At 37.5% G+C, this 21,091-nt stretch overlaps 1 protein-coding gene across 2 annotated transcripts; it reads right to left on the bottom strand.

Annotated features, from left to right (window-relative positions):
- Positions 1-8,958: 8,958 nt before the first annotated feature.
- LOC135200415 (cuticle protein CP1499-like) lies at positions 8,959-20,085 on the bottom strand. 2 transcript variants are annotated; one of them, XM_064229045.1, is made up of 3 exons: positions 19,936-20,085; positions 18,265-18,621; positions 8,959-9,550 (listed from the first exon to the last, which is right to left on the bottom strand). In XM_064229045.1, exons 1-3 carry the CDS (start codon positions 19,945-19,947, stop codon positions 9,095-9,097), a joined length of 825 nt encoding a protein of 274 aa, XP_064085115.1. In that variant the 5' UTR covers positions 19,948-20,085; the 3' UTR covers positions 8,959-9,094. The 2 variants fall into 2 exon arrangements, with proteins under 2 accessions (XP_064085115.1, XP_064085114.1); XM_064229044.1 differs by lacking the exons at positions 18,265-18,621; positions 19,936-20,085 and adding an exon at positions 11,675-11,801 and having other exon boundaries at positions 8,959-9,685.
- Between the last annotated feature and the right edge of the window lie 1,006 nt (positions 20,086-21,091).

The following is a 21,091-nucleotide window of genomic DNA, read 5'->3' as shown; positions in this document are numbered from 1 at the left end:
TATGTTGCTTGAAGAATCTGCTGCTTCCGTCGTCGTTGATTTCTTATGATACATGATTTATTATTCTGGTTTTTTCTTCGTAGGACGTTGTAGAGTTCTTCTGGTACGCTGGCCACCAATATTAGGGTTTTGTTTCTTGTATGATAAGGCGCCCTATGAGGTAATGTTAGACTTGCGATAATCTATACGCTAAGTCGGTTGGTATTGCACTTCCATCTTCAATGGAGTGTCTGGGGTTTTGTAGATCACTTACGAAAAGTCGGTATTATCTTACGACGATGTGTTAAACTCATGGTTCGGTGAGGTTCTTGTAGGGAAAACACTAAGTATAAAAATAGATAAAATTTCTTCTGAAGTTTTACATGCTGAAGATCAGATATGATTGTACAAGTCTTCTAATAACGATAGCTTGATCGCTTCTGCCAATGATAATGGCTAATCCTATTCCTCTACATGATAAAGCTTAGGTAAAGAGGTACAGGTCTTCTAATGACGATAGCTAACTCTCTTCTGCTCGTCTACCATCTCTGTTACAAGTTATGAAGGAACAGACAGTAGTTCGAACATATGAACATACAATCCAAATGACATAGTTTCATACGAACACACAATCAAATGAGACACGCTACAGATCACGTAGGCCGTTTGAATAATAGGTCGGGGTAGTTGTCTCAGGCAGGGAGCTTGGACTGTTTCAAAACAAATGAATGACCACAGATGACGGCATGTCAACTTAGCCTACATACTTATTGTACACGTCATCTTTAGCGTCTCTAGTCTGATCACATTCCTGCAAGCAATCTTTTATATATATGGACTAACATTCCATATTTTTATTATGTAAACACTTACATATACACATATATATCTGGCTGCCAAAAACGTCGGCGAGTAGACGATGGATTAGTGAATTGTTTATGACAACATTTTTGTCATAATTTTTTTTCATAGGTGTATTTATACTTATATATATATATATGTAAATATATAAATATATATATATATATATATATATATATATATATATATATATATATATATATATATATATACAGTAGACCCTTGACTCACGAACACAATCCGTTCTAGACCTTGGTCGTGTTCCAAATGTTCGTGACTCGGAGCTAATTTCCCCATAAGGTTTAATGGGAATAATATTAATTGGTTCTCGACCCCTACGAACCAATATATTTATGTATATTTTGCCTTATTTTACACAGATAATGTAAAAGTCAGTGTAAAAAACCTTAATATATCTAATAATATAATTTAAAATGGTAAACTAACACTATAAAAAAACGTTTGTAAAGTGAACACTTTACTATGACTGGCGAGACTTCTGGCTTGACGGACAAGAGAAGAGGAGGGTGGTGGGTGGGGAGGAGGTTATTGTGCGGAAGGAGACCCTCCCCCATCCAGGTCGGGGAGATCTCGTTCCGGAGATTCAACTCTTCTAGGTTTTTTTGGTGAACGTTTAATCACAAACTTATCCAATGTCTGTTGCCTTTTCCTTCCTTGCATAACTTTTCTGAAATGGCTCATTAAATTTTCATTGAGCATATTCACGATCCTGTTCGTAACAATTTTGTCCGGATGATACAATCAAGGAAGCACTGGACATCATTCCACTTTTCCAATGCGGCTTTTATCACATCACTGCTGACATCTGTAACTTCCTCCCCAGCCTCCTCTCGTCAGTTGATTGCTCCCGAGCAAGTTGCTCCTGCTGCTCTTTTGTGGAGTTGAACAAGTTCGTCCGCAGTCAAATCTTCTGAATGTTCAGCGACCAATTCTTCAACATCTTCGTCGTTGACTTGTAGACCCATACTGGTTGCCCATGGACACAATTTCTTGCACAATCTCTGCATCGAAGCCCTCAAAGTCACGGACAGTTACGCACTGGGGCCAAAGTTTCCGCCACGCAGAATTTAATGTGCGGTACTAACTTCAGTCCATGCGTTATCAATGAGGTTATGCAGTGAAAAACATTAAAGTGCTTCTTCCAAAATTCTTTTAAGGTTAATTTTGTCTCTTCAGTTACACGGAAGCATCTGGAGAAGAGCGCCTTCGTATATAATTTCTTAAAATTGCTAATGACTTGTTGGTCCATGGGCTGGAGAACAGAGGTCGTGTTGGGTGGAAGGAACTTGAACTGAATGAAGTCATGTTCACTGCAGTCAGCCAAGTACGAAGGGTGTGCCGGGGCATTATCCATGATCAGAAGGCACCGCAGGGGTAGCTTGTTCTCTGTTAGGTACTGACTCACGGTCGGCGCAAACACTTCATCAATCCACTCCATAAACAAGTTCGTGTCACCCATGCTTTGTATTGGCCCTCCACATTACAGGCAGTCTGGCCTTATTTACGTTGTGCTGCTTAAAGGCACGCGGGTTATTTGAATGGTAGACAAGTAGCGGCTTTAGTTTCAAGTCGCCACTTGCGTTTGAGCATAACAAAAGCGTAAGCCTATCCTTCATTGGCTTGTGGCCTGGGAGCGCCTTCTCTTCTTGGGTGATAAATGTCCTGTTGGGCATCTTCTTCCAGAAGAGGCCCGTTTCATCACAATTGAAAATCTGTTGAGCGACGTATCCTTCGGCCTCCACGAACTCGGCAAACTCAGTCACGAATGCCTCAGCAGCAGCCTTGTCTGCGCTAGCAGCCTCACCATGCCTAATTACAGAGTGAATTCCAGTTCTTTTCTTGAAGTTATCAAACCACCCTTTACTAGCCTTAAAATCATCTGGCGTGGCACTAGTAGAAGGAGTTTCCTTCAGCAAACTCTGATACCCAATTGCCGAGCTTTCTCGCAGATGATCGGCTCGTTTACACTATCACCTGCCCATCTGTTTCTCATGTACCCACTTCAAAATTATTTTTTCTGCCTCTTCGATGGTTGCGATCTCATCTTGGTTTAGTACTGTCACTCCCTTCGCAACATTTGCTTCTTTAATGGCATCCTTGTTTTCAAAATTGTCGAAATTGTCGACTTGGCCATCTTGTACTCACTTGCGATATCGGTCACGCGAACACCACGTTCAAACTTTTCTATAATTTCTTTCTTTATTTCAATGGTTATCTTCCTCTGCACCCTCTTCTCACCATCACTCTTCACTTTCTTACTTTCACCACCACTCTTCACTTTCTTAGGGCCCATTATGAAGAAAATCACAAGTTTTAGCGCAAAAAATGCTAAGCGAATTGACGAACGTCTTGTACACAATGAGATGAGACAAAGAGCGATGCGTGGGTGACGCCGTGCGTGGGCGGCTGGAGGATGGCTGTTCCCATGGCAACTCAAACGCTCTCACGTGTGCTGGGCGATTTCGCGCATTTTTCAAATGTTTGTGTCTAAAAATTAGTTTGTGAAACAAAGTGAATTGTTATTTTCCAGAAATTTCCAGCATTTTTCAAATGTTCATGTCTCAAAATTAGTTCATGACCCAAACAGAATTTTTATTTTCCGCATTTTTTTTTGTTCGTATCTCAAAGTTAGTTCGTAGGTCAAGGGTGAAATTTTACCTATAATTTTGGTCGGGGATCGAGTTGTACGTGGGTCAATGCGTTCGTGAGTCAAGGGTCTACTGTATATATATATTTATATATTATGTATATACACACATAATTAGCGTGACTCTCAACTCCGGATACAATCTCGAAGACGAAGGGATAAGGCAGCACTGTTCCTACAAATTTATCATACAAACGTTTCACGACAGATGCTTCCGTCGCATTTTCAAGGTTACAATGTTTAACAAACACATTAAAACATCTATACAGACAAATACCAAGACAAATTAAAACCCGGGGGAAGAGGAACTGGACATACCTATAAACAGCAGAAGTAATATGACTGAAAACATAAGTAGACTCAAGACCCAATGAGAGAGAGAGAAAAGGAAATCAATAGCAAAATGTTAACAATTGGACAGATTCGCATAGATTCCCATTAAAGGCGTAAGCTATGTAACTGGTTGTGTACTGACTAATCCTGGGTAGATTTAAAGCCCGTCCCTTTATGATTTCAGTCTTATTACTTCTCCTTTATAGTTTTTAACTTGCCTTATAATTTGTGTATGTATCGGTGTTTTAATGTGCCTTTTTTAAGATGTTTTTTTTATCATTGCAGCCTTCAAAATGCGACGAAAGCATTTGTCGCGAAGCACTGGCATAACAAACTTGTAAGAACATTCAATTTCGCATTTATGCCCGTTGCCAATTGGTATGTGTTTACCCTCCAAACTGCTGATAAGACTTACACAAAACCGTGAATTTGACGTATCTATTTGTAATATATATACATAAATGTTAGAGCAATTTTATCATTATTGCATCACTATGGCAGCCAGAATTCATGAAAACAGTTTGTAAAGGCATTGGGGTATGTGTAGAGCGCCACAAATTGGCAACGACAAAATTTTGCCATTTCTAGCACGCAAGCATTTACGTTGCATTTATTTCAGCTATACAATTATTTTTTAAAAATTAAAATAGTCAAAATAGTAATATAAACTAAAACAATTTAAAATGCTAGCAAAAAAATACAAAAATTCTGTCACAAACAATTCACTAATCCGTCGTCTACTCGCCGATGTTTTTGGCAGCAAGATGTACAATGAGACTGAAAAATTGTTCCCGCCACGGCTTCGCTGTGAAAAAACTTACGTATTTCAAGTGGAATTTGAAGTGAATTAAGAACAAAATGTGTATAATTGCAATCAAATATGCACTTTGGAGTTTCAGTTGTGATGGCAGTATGGATAAAACCACTGATTTTAAGGTAGAAATGCATTTCAGTTCAAACCATGACCCCGGGAATAATACTACTCATACTTTCACTAGTATATTGTGCTGATTAAGACTACAATCTTGAGTAACAGCAATAAACGTTACATACTCGTATATAAGCAAATATTGTTCAAATGAGCACTAGGATGGACATGGTGGCCATTCGATTGATGAACTAGTACCAATACGAAGAGACGCCATATTGGATTTAAAAACTACTATGAACACTTATTTTACGAAGACTTCACAAGCTTATTTTAGTTCGTATGGTGTTTCCATGTATCTCATATTGTTGACGAAAATTCAATCTTTTGAATGGTATACTTAAAGATGTAATTGTATTCTTTCACTAATTAAATATCGAGTGGAAAAAAAGTGGCCTTTTCGAGTGAAATGATCGCAATTAGGTCGTTTACCCCATAGCAACAAGCCTATCCAATTCACTTTCGTCTCTTCCTACCAGGCAAAAATGCCAAACTTCTCAAACTTTACACTGATCTAATTTTGGCGAACAATTTGACTTCAAGCTCAACTGCTATCACGCTTAGGACTTAAGCATAACATGTCAATGTTGTAAAATGTACTTTGAACGATTCTAACATTCTTTTCATTAGCAGACGATCTAAAGAACCACACCTAACTTAACCTGGGGTAGCAGTTCTTGATGTTAGTTTGACGACATTCCATAACTGACCTTAAATCTGAATTATATATATATATATATATATATATATATATATTATATATATATATATATACATATATATATATATATAGATATATATATTATATATATATATATATATAAATATATATATAAAATATATAATATATATTTATACATATATCTATATATCTAGATCTATGAATAATATATATATACTATATATATAGATATTATATACAATATATATATGTGGATATACTATATATATGTAATAATATATATATATATAGTATAGATCTATTATATTATATCTATATATATATATAATATATATATTCGATATAGAGAATATATATATATAATATATAATATAATATATATATATATTATATACATATATATATAATGTTGTATAGAATATATAATAAATATATATCTATAATATATATCTCTATAATATGTATATATATCTATAATATATATATATATCTATCTATATATATATATCTATATATATCTATATATCATATATAATCTATATATATAATCCTATATATATACTACATGCTAATTATATCTGATATATCATATATATATATCTATATATATCCATATATATATATAGTAGGCTAAGATAAGGGTTGGGTGCCCTGCCTCTCTCTAAAATTATGGATGATAGATTTATCATGTACTTTTTAAATACGTAGGTACATTAGGTACCTAAGTAGGCTGTACTATGGAGAGGTAGGGTTCATTTAAAAAATCCTTATTTGCTAACGAAACGATCATCAGAACCGTCCGGAGCGAGCATTAGAACTTAGACATTTATATTGTCAAGTTTAAAATACGATAACAGTTCAAATTAATATCATAATGCCTGAATTTGTTATACATATTAATGAGGCTATATATCTAAATCGTCAACATCGAGACAAACAACATGTCTAGTTATTACTCGATCATGATTTCACTACCAAAATCACACAGATTCGACATCTGATTGCTGTCGATACGACGTCTTTGGCACAAAAAGCGACAAAACTGACACGACACGAGTTACTTGCCAACTGTTGCCTTTAAGCGCCTTCCTCCTTCCCTAGTTCCAATAATGAACATGTCTCCCTAATGACTGGATTTTCTAGATTCTTTGAATTTCTTTCACCAATTCTTTCAAGAATTTCGCCTCTGAAGCAGAATATGTCTTCGTTCATTATAGCTTATTAATTTTATTATTATCAATATAAGTCATAAGTCTTAATATTATTAAATCTGCAATCATTCTTTTAGAAGATGGATGTCTTCCTACTCTGAAGTATGGCTTTAAAAATGGCAACGTTCACTATCAAAAGGATCATAGTATTCTCGTCCGTTCATACATCCATGTGGTTCTTATTTATGACAGATTATGTGTGACTTAATATAATGATATAGAGAGGAGTAATTAAAAATTTAAGTCTGTTCCCCAGTGAAAAGTGAATGAAACTTAATTCTAATATCTGTTTTATGCTGCCTTGACTTGACTCAAGAACACGCCCAAGATGCTGTTTACATTGACGGTAATGTTCAAGTCATCGTTAAAGTCTTTAAAAAAAATAAACGGACTATAATAGACAATCCACAACCAAAATAACTAATGATGATAATTATATTTTGTATAGATAATTAAATTGAATATAAATTTTAGCTTGATAAGACATTTTATACTACAATTATTTGTCTTCAGTCATCTTGTTCGAAGCTCAAGACTATGTGTTTTGCCAGCTTTGAAGTGGCGAAATTCCTCGTACAGATTCATTATTTCCATCTATGTATAACATCTCAGATATTATATATATAAAATCATCATAAAGTAGATTCTATATTATTTTAAAATATGTATTATATTCTCAAACGATAATAAATATACAAATGCAACAGTGTTCGCGCGATAGTTTTAGTGACGTCACAGGTAGAGCTTGACTATATTTGTCACAGATTGACGTAGAATTTGCATGAAAACACCAGTAGATTTTCCTTACTTGTTAACGCAGGTAGATTTTGAATAGAAATATGGCTTGATTGGTAACACACTAACCTTTCCTCACCAAAAAATTAACGGAAATATCTCGGGATTCCTCAAAAGATAGATCTTCTTCTGCAGAGATTGGTGGTTTTGTTAATTATGAATACTATTAAAAATGTGCCCATTTCCAACAACAAAAACTTGAAAGTCCTAGAGAAATAGAGGTGAAAATAAAGTATAATACCTGCATGAATATAAGTATATATGCCACAGAACATTTGTACAGTATTTTAGCCAATCTGTAAATTGTGCTTATAAACTTGTTGACTGAGTAATATTGATAAAAAAACATCAGTCACCCTTTTCCTTTAATATCATCTATATACTCATATTTATATGGTATTGAAATACACCAAATCATGCTAATTTCTTCAATGAACCTCCTAGCTGTACACACACACACACACATTTAAAAAAATATATATATACACACACACACACATTTATATACATATATAATATATATGATAAATATATATACTAATATATATTATATTATATATATATATATACATAGATATATATATATAATATATATACACACACACAACACACCATATAATATATATATTATATATATAAATATATATTATATATATATATATATATATATTAGTATATTAGCCTCTATGAAGAAAGGAAAGTTCTGAATGTATAAATACTGAGATGATTCAGGTGGAAGCAGGTTGGGCAGTCAGGTGGTTGTGCCCTTGAAGGGACGAAAAAGGACTTGATTGCACTGCTGCTTTTGGGAGCCTGAGATCATCCGGGCTCCTTCGGGACAATTGTCTGTCTGGCAGAGCCATCTTGACTTTGTTTTTGCCTTCTCCTTCTGAGAAATTCTTCTCCTTTGCTCTCATGTAGAGGGCCTTCTCCCCGCCACTGCTTGTCCCAAGTAATTAAACTGCCTCTTCTTATCCCAAAGTATTTTCCAGTAGTTATCTGGCAAGCAAGCAAATATCAGTTGGAATAAACAACCAAGCAAAAAGACTTCGTTTTGGGGATACTTCACCTATAATCTGGAATGGAGGGATTCATTTAGATTTTCAATTTATCCTCCGAGGCAACTCTTCAAGAGGGGAAGCTCTGAAAGATCTATGACGAACTTCTTGAAGCATGCAGGTCTCGTAAGATGTTCCCAAGGCCAATGTATGTATTGGCCTTGGGTGTTCCCTTTGAAATTTTGCTAGGTACGGGGTTACCTTTGATGCAAGTGGATGTATAATTTCATGACCTGCTTTTGCTTTGTTGTAAACACCCTATAAACACTTCCATTAAGGCCTAAGTGGGATACGGTCTTTCATCTGTCGAAATCTGATGGAAGTCTATTCATTGTCATGTGGCTGCATGTATTGTTTCTACAATTTTACTTCCTTACATTTCCTTACTCCTTACTTTTTATCATTATCTGTTGGAATGTTCAAACGTAAGCAAAAAAATAAGCTATTTTGGAAAATGTTTATTAATTTTTTAATTCGGATCCTGTTATGAAACTTTGTGATTTTTAACATAAATGTACATATGGTTTACTTTATTTACATTTTAAGTGCAACTTAACCTAAGTATCACAGTACGTTCATTTATCCCCAAACAGGAGCTGCGGGTGCTGCTGCCGCCACCTGTCTCTGGAAGGACTGGAAGAAGGCAGCCTTTGCTGCCTGGACTTCAGGGGTGTCAGCCACCTGGCTGGTAGAGCCTGGAAGACCAGCAGGAACTGTGGCAGCTACTGGACCAGTCCACTTGGGCTGGGCAGGAGCAGCGTGCACTGCATTGAAGGTATGAGCTGGAACGTGGGCTGGAACAGCCTGAGGGAACGCTGGGGCAGCCCCTACGGTTGCTGACAGCTGAGCCTGGTAGGCGCTGAAGAAGGCCTGGCGAGCAGCGTTGACGTCAGCTGTGTTACCGACGGGGGTGACGGTTCCGTCGACTCCAGCAGGCACAGTGGCAGCCACAGGTCCTGTCCACTTGGGTGTGAACTGGGCCTGGTGGTGGTGAGTGTGGTGGACTGGGTTGTGGGCCTGGTGGGGTATGAAGTTCTGGTGTTGCTGAGGAGTAGCTGTCTGCTGAGCAGCCTGGAATGCCTGGAAAAAGCGAGCTTTCTCAGCAGCTACTTCAGGGGTGTCCTGGATGAAAGCGACGGCTGAGCATACGCCCACCACTGCCAAAACAACCTGGAAATGGAAAGCCAAGTAGTGTGTTAGTAAATGCAGTATTTTTCAACTTTCACACACACAACAGGACAAGAAATCTAACCTGTCTACTGAACAAAATGATAAAAGAAAATCATACGGAAGCAAAAGGTTTTACTTTGTGTAAGGGCCTGACATTGAATTCTGAAACGTATTACACACCTTCAGAAGTTGCACTTGTAGTACCTCCTGACTTTATTTGTCTGGTCCTTCATTCTGTCTGTTTTCTGCTTATGTAAATAGCTTAAAAATTCATCCAATATAAGAATGTGCCTGAGCTTTATTCAAAGTGAGAATAATGGCCTGTATATGGTAATTGAAAGGCACTGCAATAATACCGTCAAGTGGTACTTATAATATTCATCGTGAAATATTGTGCACACTTAACATTCAACTTGATTTTTTAATCTTTTTTATCTATTTTATTTATTTATTTATTTTCTCTGTTTTTCATTTCAGCCGAAATTCTCCTTTATTTCTTACTACATCCAATTCTGGAATAAAATTCGATTCCGGAAAATAATACGGTTGAAAGACCTAAGTTCATTTTCATAATAGAATTTGAAACCAACCGCAGACAATCTGTCATCTAAAAACAAGATGGTAGCTATCATTAACGCTATGTTTAGATTTCGAACCACTCATAACACTTGGACATACAACTTCAAATGTAAAGTGTGATGAGAGTATTTACGATTTTTAAAATGCCTGACACGATAATGTAAAATAGGCTTTTGTCTATGCTACTCTCTGTTGCGCCGAGAGATAATTATGCCTAAGGGACTCTTCCGAACGATTTATTATTTTATGTGATACGTAAACCTTACAGGACCTTGAATTTCAAAATACCTTTCAGTCGCAATCATAAAAAAAGGACGTTTTTACCTAACTTAAAAGTTCCGCCTTTACACTACCGGAGGGAGAAGTTGATTACATTAAAGCCTTTACTGTATTCTAGTTAAAAGGTCAACTTTTTTTTTTCTGTCTGTCTGTCTCTCTCTCCCTCTCGGAAATGAGTTCACTTTCTATGTAGCCTCAGGTTGTGCCAACTTCACACGACCAACTTTCGTATATCTGTAATATTCAGTTAGTTTTCTACATAATAAAATCAACCAAGAATTCCTTGATTACCTTTCCGGTATACATGAATATTCATTGAATAATCATTGAATAATCATTGTACCCAGCCTCCACACGAAACGAGTATCCTTATCTGATTAACTTTTATACGTCGTTTTAGCTAAAATCATTTAACGGCTAATCAAAAGTCGGCCATAGTCGAGACGATTGGCAGTAAATAAAGGAACCTCTACTAGATTCTTGATAGCTGTCTTAACTAATTGTAAGTTTTCTTCAATACGGAATTTCCTTCAAGTTAGTCAACAGTTTAGACAAGGCAATATTTAGACCGAGGCGACTACAGATACGAAACTATATCACGGACAAGAAGTTAAAGCTGGATTTTGTAAGAATGCAGATGAGAAATGCTGGCGAGAATTTCTTAAGAAATGCAGACGAGAATTTTTTTTAAAGAAATACAGACGAAAATTTTTTTAAAGAAATGCAGACGAGAATTTTTTTTTAAGAAATGCAGGCGAGAATTTCTTGAGACATACAGACGAGAATTTTTTTTAGAAATGCAGGCGAGAATTTTTATAAGAAATGCAGGCGAGGCTTTCTTTATAAATACAGACAAGAATTTCTTAAGAAATGCAGACGAGAATTTCTTTAGAAATACAGACGAGAATTTCTTAAGAAATTCAGACGAGAATTTTTTTAAGAAATGCAGACGAGAATTTCTTAAGAGATACAGACGAGAAATTCTTAAGAAATACAGACGAGAATCTTTTTAAGAAATGCAGGGGAGAATTTCTCAAGAAATTAAGACGAGAATTTCTGAAGAAATACAGACGAGCATTTCTCAAAGCAATGCCCCAGTAATCTAACCAAAAATCCGGAGAAGATATTTACCAAAGTCCTCATGGTGGCTTGTGTGTGTGTGTTTAAGGAACAGACAACGTACTGTGAGGTTTCGGCAGGCCCAGCCCACTTTTATACCGTTCTAAACGGCCAAGGTCTCGGTCTAAGAACGCGTCCGCACGTGAGCGTGTATGTATGTGTTTGTGTGCATGTGTTGCATGTGTGTGTGTGTGTGTGTGTGTGTCCCTTAAGGGTCCCTCTACCCGTTGGTCAACACACTGTTCTGCTTCAGTAACCAAGGTAGAAGGTGGTCAACTTTGTAGATAAGCAATCTATTTATTCCTGGTAGAGACCTCCCCATAAAGATATGAGGACCATGCACTTATCTATATTACACGTTAGACGGAAGCTCCGTCTAAGACATTAGTATAATTAAGCGCCATCTATCAGTTAGACAACGAATTAAGAGGCTGCCTGGCTGAGGATAAATTAAACATAAATATGTTTCATTTCCGATGATGCGTGTGTGATGATCCGCTGTTTATTTGGATGGAGTACAATGCTCGTGGTTGCATTATCATAAATAATGATATACTTTGTGCAGAGTACCCAATATTAAGATAGATAGCACTTCCTGCTATATATATGTATATATATATATATATATAATATATATATATATATATATATATATATACATATATATGTGTGTGTGTGTGTGTGTGTGTGTGTGTGTGTGCAACGATGGCGTGAAGGTGACAAATGAGATAAGGTATCATGAAGAGATCAAAGTATGTTTTCTTAAGAGTACATACTGAGTGATCTCTTATTTGTGTATTTCCCATTACCTTCTGTTACTTCTTGCTAATGAAGAAAAAAGTGTTTTCGGAAGCTTTAAAGAATTTCAAGTCGGTGGCCCTTTTGGTGGGATTGTTGCAAGTGAATAGGGTTCTTGATCTTCTGAACAATAATAATATTCTAAGGGGTTCTGCAATAATGAAAAAAAAAATTTAAGAGTTCGTGTATAATTGAAAAACACTTTACAAAGCTTTCGAACCTTCCCTGGGTTCATCCTCAGTCCAGAATTTTGGATTTTGGACTGAAGATGAACTCAGGGAAGGGTTCGAAAGCTTTGTAAAGTGTTTTTCAATTATACACGAGCTCTTAAAATGTTTTTATTACTGTGGATCCCTTAGAACATGATATATACTCTCGTAATAGAGAGTTTTTACCAAATAATATAATAATAATAATAATAATAATAATAAAATAATAATAATAATAATAATAATAATAATAATAATAATAATAATAATAATAATAATAATAATAACGATAATAATAATAATAATGGCAATGAGTTTTATTACTGACCGTCGATTACATAAACAATCATTTTAACAGATTTACCAAAAATGCTCTCTCTCTCTCTCTCTCTCTCTCTCTCTCTCTCTCTCTCTCTCTCTCTGGTCCAAACTTAATTTCGGTCAGTATCCCTTTATGAACCATAGAGTAATTCTTCTGTGATCTAAGTGTAACACACACACACCACAAAAAAAGGGCATAGTGCCCTTTAAGAAATTAATATAGCTCTGTATAGAGATCAGTATACAATATTCTAGGAATTAAATAACAAAATCAAAAAGGAAGTAGGTCCACCAGATTAAGATAGTTCTACATAGAAATCAGTATTAAGCTGAAGAATAATCCATAATGTTCTTAAAAAAAATTAGGTCCACATGATTAAAAAAATCGGGAAATCAGTAAAAAAAATTAAATTTTAAAAAAAAGCTAAAATTGCGCCGACGTTTCTTCGGCGCAATCGAGTTTTCTGTACAGCGTATAATCAAGACCACCGAAAATTTATAGATCTATCTTCCGGTGGTCTCGGTATAATGCTGTATGAGCCGCGACTCATGAAACTCGCACCAGGCCAAGGTGGCTTTTGTTGTTGCGTTACCAGGAGCACGATTACGACAAACTTTAACCTTAAATAAGAATAAAAACCACTGAGGCTAGATGGCTGCAATTTGGTGCGTTTGATGATTGGAAGGTGGATGATCAACATAATAATTTGCAGTTCTCTAGCCACAGAAGTTTTTAAGATCTGACGGCGGACAGAAAAAAGTGCTGACGGGGAGACGAAGCCGGCACAATAGATTTAAAAAAAAAAAATGAGTCGAAACTCCTAGACTTAAGGTCCGGAAAAAAAAAAAAAAAAAAAAAAAAAAAAACAATATATACCCTAGTGTTCAAATTGAGATGCCACGCTGCAAGCTGCAACAAATTCTTGCAAGATTGTTGCCAAGGGACACTGACATAGAAATGTACATCATACCTGGGCAAGGTAACTCTATAACTGGCTTGCTGGCTGGTCAGCGTCCTTGGAAACCGAGCGAAAAAGTCATTCACGCTGGTAGGTGAGGTGCATATGTATACCTGTTTGGGTAATGACCACGCTATTCCCCGAACCACCTGTGACATTTACCGTTTCTCTCTCTCTCTCTCTCTCTCTCTCTCTCTCTCTCTCTCTCTCTCTCTCTCTCTCTCTCTCTCTCTCCAAATACCTTAGCACTTATAAAGCATCTTCAATCCCTAATCGATCATATAATTTTACTATGGCTGAGTCTTCATTTAATTTCTTTTAATCCTTTCAAACGAAAACTTTTGAATCTGTTTTTCTTATTACACGTAACCTTGGGTTTGAGTGTGTGTGTGTGTGTGTGTTTAAGGGTTCAGTTCCTAAGGTTAACGATGTGTTACGTAATCAAGTTAGCGAAGACGTAAGGAAATCGGTTATCATGCTAATAGCCAGATTTTAGTGTTCTGATAACATGTGCCAGATTTTAATGGTTGATAACATAAGCCAGATTTTAATGATTGATAACATAGGCCATATTTTAATGGCTAATAAAATGAGCCAGGTTTAAATGGCTGATAACATGAGCCAGATTTTAATTGCTGATAACATGAGCCAGGTTTAAATGGCTGATAACATAGGCCAGATTTTAATGGCTGATAACATGAGCCAGATTTTAATAACTGATAACATGAGCCAGATTTTATCGACTAATAACATGAGCCAGATATTTATGACTGAGATTTTAATGGCTGATAACATGAGCCAGATATTAATGACTGAGATTTTAATGGCTGATAACATGAGCCAGATATTAATGACTGATATTGAAATAGCTGTTAACATGAGCCTGATTTTAATGACTGATGTCATGAAGAAGAAGAAGAAGAAGAAGAAGAAGAAGAAGAGAGAGAGAGAGAGAAGAGAGAGAGAGAGAGAATCATTGAGGACTGGCAGACTCACACAAAATCCTATATTAGTTTTCTGAAGGCTTACTTATAAATAAAATAAAACAAACTTAATGCTGATTAATAGGGTAAGACCAGTTACCCGAAGAAGAAGAAGAAGAAGTAGAAGAAGAAGAAAAAGAAGTAGAAGAGGGAGAAAGAGAGAGAGAGAGAGATCTTGATAAAGGGATCCGCCTGAACATGAGAGGAATTTCCTTGCCGAGGCTAACCAGTTTCTAACCATTATCAAAGATCCTTGTCATTACCGGCAATAAAGCATCTGTATATATAATATATGCTTATTCCTTCTCTCTCTCTCTCTCTCTCTCTCTCTCTCTCTCTCTCTCGTCCACAAAACCGGCTGCTAACCAAACCAGTCGGCTGAGAACCGGGAGGGACTTATTGGATCCGTAATTCACTTTCTAGGCCTAACAGTGAGTTTAGGTGAACCTGTCCAGATAATTGCTTTCTTAGTCTTGTGTAGATAACGGAGCTCTTATTTTGTAAACCAATACCACTAGTACTACGCTTGGAGGAAGAGAGAGAGAGAGAGAGAGAGAGAGAGAGAGAGAGAGAGAGAGAGAGAGAGAGAGAGACGCTCCTACAAACTGAAATTTCTAGATTCAAAGACAGAAGCGTCTCTATTGCGACCAAAAAAAAATTACTAGTACTACACTTTGAGAGAGAGAGAGAGAGAGAGAGAGAGAGAGAGAGAGAGAGCTCTCCTAAAGACTAAAGCTAACGGAGACTTGTCACTTCCTTTTGTCGTTCAATCCCGCGTTCTGCCCTAAACTCCTTATTCGGAAACCAGGTCGAATCCTGCCAAGGCTAATAATAATTGACGGTGCATTCTCGGGACACGATGCTTTTCCCTGGGCGTAGTAGGATCCGCATCGGCGTGATATATTAGAACAGATATAATATATAATATATATATACTAGAATGGCAAATTTTTGGGGAAATAATTGGGTGAAACCGTCTAATCTTTTTAGGTGTTACGAGTTTACCCAGTAAAACATCTTGGACGGACAGTCGTGACATTTGGCTTCTTGCTCCGAGATTTCTTTTCAACTTGACTTTGTCAAGACGAAGGATTTTTCACTTCCTTCTTCTCTCGCGATGATATATCCTCTCTCTCTCTCTCTCTCTCTCTCTCTCTCTCTCTCTCTCTCTCTCTCCAAGTGTAGTACTAGCAATTTTGTTTTGGTCGCAATAGAGAGACTTTTCTGTCTACGAATCTAGAAATTTCAGTCTGTAGGAGCGTTCTCTCTCTCTCTCTCTCTCTCTCTCTCTCTCTCTCTCTCTCTCTCTTGAGTTACGACGAACAACAGCTTTGTTAAGTGGAAGCGTCGGCTTCATTTCGCAAAGGCATCTGATAACAAACACAAAACTTTCAGCCACGGCAAGGTGGTGGCTTGTCCTACAGCGTTGCCAGATCACGGCCAACTTTGACCCTAAATAGAATAAAAACTACTGAGGCTAGAGGGTTGTAATTTGGTATGTTTAATGATTGGAGGGTGGGTGATCAACATACCAATTTGCAGCCCTCTAGCTTTGGTAGTTTTTTTAAGATCTGGGGGCGGACGGGAAAATTGCGGACGGACAGACAAAGCCATCTCAATAGTTTCCTTGTACAGAAAACTAGAAACCGAAGTCAATAATGTTTATGATATTGAACTCTATTTTCTTAGACCTGTTAACATAAGAGACAAACAAACAAACAAGTGCACTGAGGCGAAGGCATAATATTATAATCTCCTACTCGGAGAGTTTAAAAATGTCGAACTGCAAAAAAGGCTCAACTTTTTTTTTTTTTTCATATTTGAGACCTAATATTTACATACCTTAAATTGGTCTGTATTTTCTTCGCATTGTTGTGAACATTATGAAGTCGGTACAGAGTTTTCATAAATGCATTTGTAAGTGCATCTGCTTTGTAAAAAAAAAAAAAACAAAAAAAAAAAAATCTAAATAAAATAATAAATAAAATAATATGCTTGAGGGCAACTGCTGTTCACAAAAACATCGCATTGCTGCCCTTAAACTATTCTCATTTTGTATTGATGATTTACTGACGCTTTTATCTCTCTATATTATTTCATTTATTTTTCTATAAGTGATCTCCTCTTTCTCTATTTCCCAATACCTCCTGTTACTTCTTCCTAGCGAACACCATCATAATATCTTTGGAAGCCTCAAGAATTTCGAGTCATTGGCCCCTGTGGTGGGTTTGTTCCATATGAATTAGGGTTCTTCATCTTCTGAATAATGATAATAATAAATAATGATTAAAATAATAACTTACAAAGAGAGATGACGCAAGACCTAAACAATATAATAATGTTTCGTGTTGATTTGTAAATACAGGAATTTTAGTATAGGATATTGATCACTTATTTATTAGAATAAAAATGTTAAACAGTATTGAACTATTATTTCTAATAAAATATAGCGTATTTATTTTAATTTTCGTTGATGAAACAAGGCACTATTTGACCACAGATTTTACCACATTTCAACTTACGTCAAGTTACGAATATAATGTTTACAACTTATGCGTGAAGGGGGAAATCTTGCACGCGTACCCAGTAAACTGGAGGTAGGATCACGCCTTGTTTATATTATGATGTTTAATTTTCATTTACTTAATCTTGAATTGCCTCCTCTTTCATTACATCTCACACACCAATTTCGAATTGCCAAAATTTACAGCTGTTGATTTTTAAATGACGTATAGAAATGTGGTAATGTGTATCTCAATAATAATAATAATCATTATTTTTATTATCATTATTATTATTCAGAAGATGAAGAACCTTATTCAAATGGAACGACTCCACCAAAGGGGCCACTAACTTCAAATTCTTTAAGCTTCCAAATAATATTCAGGTGTTCATCAGAAAGAAGTAACAGAAGGTATAGGATTAACAGCCAAAAAAAAAAAAAAAAAAAAAAAAAACAGAAAAAAGAAAGGAAATTGAAACTTGGTTTTAGAATTATAAAGAATAGAATACTCTTTATTTCTATATAATTTTCTGTACATGCAAAAAAAAAAATAGATAATTTTGATATATCTAATCGGCCTAATTATCACAGCACGGTTTGTTTATCCCCAGACTGGAGATGGGGGGGCAGCAGCTGCCGCCTGCCGCTGGAAGGTCTGGAAGAAGGAAGCCTTGGCAGCCTGCACCTCGGGGGTGTCAGCCACCTGTGGGGAGGATCCTGGAAGACCAGCTGGAACGGTGGCAGCCACGGGGCCTGTCCACTTGGCCTGGTACTGACCTCCGTGATGGGGCTGGTGGTGAGATGGGGTTGGCTGCCATTGGCCGGAGGCGTGATGGGCAGGGGCGCCGGCAGTAGCTGCCAGCTGGGACTGGTAGGCGCTGAAGAAGGCCTGGCGGGCGGCGCTGACGTCAGCGGTGTCGCCGACGGGGGTGATGGCGCCGTTGACTCCGGCGGGCACGGTAGCAGCTACGGGTCCTGTCCATTTGGGCTGGTACTGCCCCTGGTGGTGAGGCTGGTAGTGCCCCTGGTTGCTGTAGGCCTGGTGGGTTGGGATGATGTTCCTGTGGGCGGAGGCGGCCGCCTGTTGGGCGGCTTGGAAGGACGCCAAGAAGCGAGCCTTCTCGGCGGCCACATCGGGAGCGTCCTGGATGAAAGCGGAGCTCAAGCCCACCACTGCCAATACAACCTGTAGGAGGCGGTGAAGGGGATTGAAAGGAAGAATTAGTTTCTCTCTCTCTCTCTCGCTCTCTCTTTCTCTCTCTCTCTCATTGCTACAAGAGGAATCTTCATCGTTTACTCATTTTCTATATCTCTGCGAAGATAACATCTGCCTAAGATTGGCACTTAAAATTAGATCAGTTTTGAAACCTGGCCCCGTTGATGTTTAAGGTTTACACTTTGGTTATTTTCTCAGCATATTTAATTCCTCTTCCTCCCGCACCTCCCCCGCCCCCCTCTTAATAACATTCAGTCATACATGGAAACTAACAATCGAGCAGTTAATCATTTAAGTTTTTTTTATTAGGATGAAATTAAAATTAAAATTAATCTGAAAGTTCCAGGCTGATCCTTCCCTTCGAATGGTTTGGAGTGTAAAATTGAGGCCAAAAATCAAGCACTGGGACCTATGAGGTCATTCAGCGGTGAAAGGGATATGGAGGGTAGAAAGGTATGAAAGGCTAAACAGGAGAAGGTGGAAAGTAAGATGGACGAAAGAGAATACGAACGGAGGTAGAGTAAAAGGAATGAAAGGGGTTTATGTCAATTTGGAATTAGGTCAATGACAAGGAATTTAATCGGGATTTCACCAAATGGCAAATAAACACTTCGAGGAAGCTGCAATTATGAAGAACACTGAAATCGTCGCAAAACGAAGAAGGCAACCTTCAAACTCGAGCGTTTTTGAGATGGCAAACTTCAAACTTCTTCAGCTTTTTTGAAAAGGCAAAGTTCAGTATTCCATTTTATTTTTTATTTTATTTTTTATTTTTTTTTGAGATGGCAAACTTCAAACTTATTTAGCTTTTTTGAAAAGGCAAAGTTCAGTATTCCATTTTATTTATTTATTTTTTTTGAAAAGGCAAACTTCAAACTTCTTTAGCTTTTTTTTGAGATGGCAAACTTCAAACTTATTTAGCTTTTTTGAATAGGCAAACTTCAATATTTCAGTTTTGTGAGAATGCAAACTTCAAACTTCTGTAGCTTTTTTGAATAAGCAAATTTCAAACTTCTTTAACTTTGTTTTGAGAGAGCAAACTTCCAACTTCTTTAGCTTTTTTTTGAGAATGCAAACTTCTTTAACTTTTTTGAGAACGGAAACATCAAACTTATTTAGCTTTTTTGAGAAAGCAAACTTCAAACTTCTTTAGCTTTTTTTTTCGAGGAAGCAAACTTCAGTATTTAATTTTTTTTTTGGCGACAGGCAAACTTCCTTGCAACTCCAGCTATTTCAGAACCGCTCAAAAACTTCGAAACGATCAAGTGATGATATGATATTTACCAAAGCCCTCATGGTGATGTTTGTTGAGTGAGTCTGGGACCGTACTGTGCTTCTGAAGCCTCCGAAGGTGCTCTATATACCGCGCGAAGAGCTGGTCAAAAAGCCCTCGGGGCAGACGGTGGCCTTCAAAAGTCTATACGCCTGGGCTTGCCCACACTGAGGAGGAGGAGGAGGAGGAGGAGAAGGAGATAGCACAGGTGGCCCTAGAGAGCCATCTCGTCAAACGGTGTCCCGTGAGTGTGTACAGTTATACGCGCCCAGCGGTCCCTCCCATTGATCCCATTGATTGGGGGCGCTTTTATTTACCCAAAGAAACAAGAGAAATAAAAGCTTTTTCGCCTTCGTCTTTGTAGGAAGAAGGCCCGAAGATAAAAGGGGAGTGTCCAACCTCGTAAACTCGATGACAGAGATCGAGTTTTTGCTTGGGTTTCCGGTGATAGGAGATCGGGTATCAGGGGTGTGTATGTGTGTGTGTGTGTGTGTGTGCTTGTTGTAGAGAGTTAGTGAGTGCGTACGTTTGTTTGTATGTTCGTGCTTAAGCAAATGAGGGTAAGTGAGCAATAGGACGGAATGAAGAGCAAGGCAGGTGCAGTTTTTATCCACCACACCTGTTGGAGAAGAATTACTTCTTTTTTTTTTTACCCGCCCCCTCCCATCCAGATGCAAGAACTCGTCCAAAGACCTCGTATTCTGCCACGCCTTTTGATAAGACTTCCGAGACGCCCCCCACCCCCCCACAACAAACCCCCACCCCCTCCCACAGCGATCATCGCCGATAAGGGAAGCGGCAATCGCTAGTGCTTGCCGCCCCTTGAGGTCTAATCATCATGCATTCATCGCCAAGACGCCGTCCGCGACGCCCCTGCGTAGCTTCGTGGCTTCTGCTCCGAGTGAGGGAAAAAGGATTCCCTCTTAGTCTAGACCGTCGTCAGTCGATTTCCCACAAGAAGAAGATTTCGCTTGAGATGTCTACTATACATTTGCAGTCTTTGAAAATCTTCTTTGATTCAGCTTCGAGTGAAGAATGTTTACGAAACGCTTTCTCTTTTGGCTAAAATCATCGTCGTCGGATATACATTATGTTTCTTAAATCGTCGATAACTACAGTCGCAGAATCTTTCGTTCGCTTCAAATTATGCGTCCTGCTTCGGTCTTA

The sequence above is a fragment of the Macrobrachium nipponense genome, chromosome 26 (genome assembly GCF_015104395.2).
Source record: "Macrobrachium nipponense isolate FS-2020 chromosome 26, ASM1510439v2, whole genome shotgun sequence".
Taxonomy (NCBI): Eukaryota; Metazoa; Arthropoda; class Malacostraca; order Decapoda; family Palaemonidae; genus Macrobrachium; species Macrobrachium nipponense.
The sequence above is the reverse complement of the archived record's forward strand: the minus strand, read 5'-3'. Positions and strand labels throughout refer to the sequence as shown.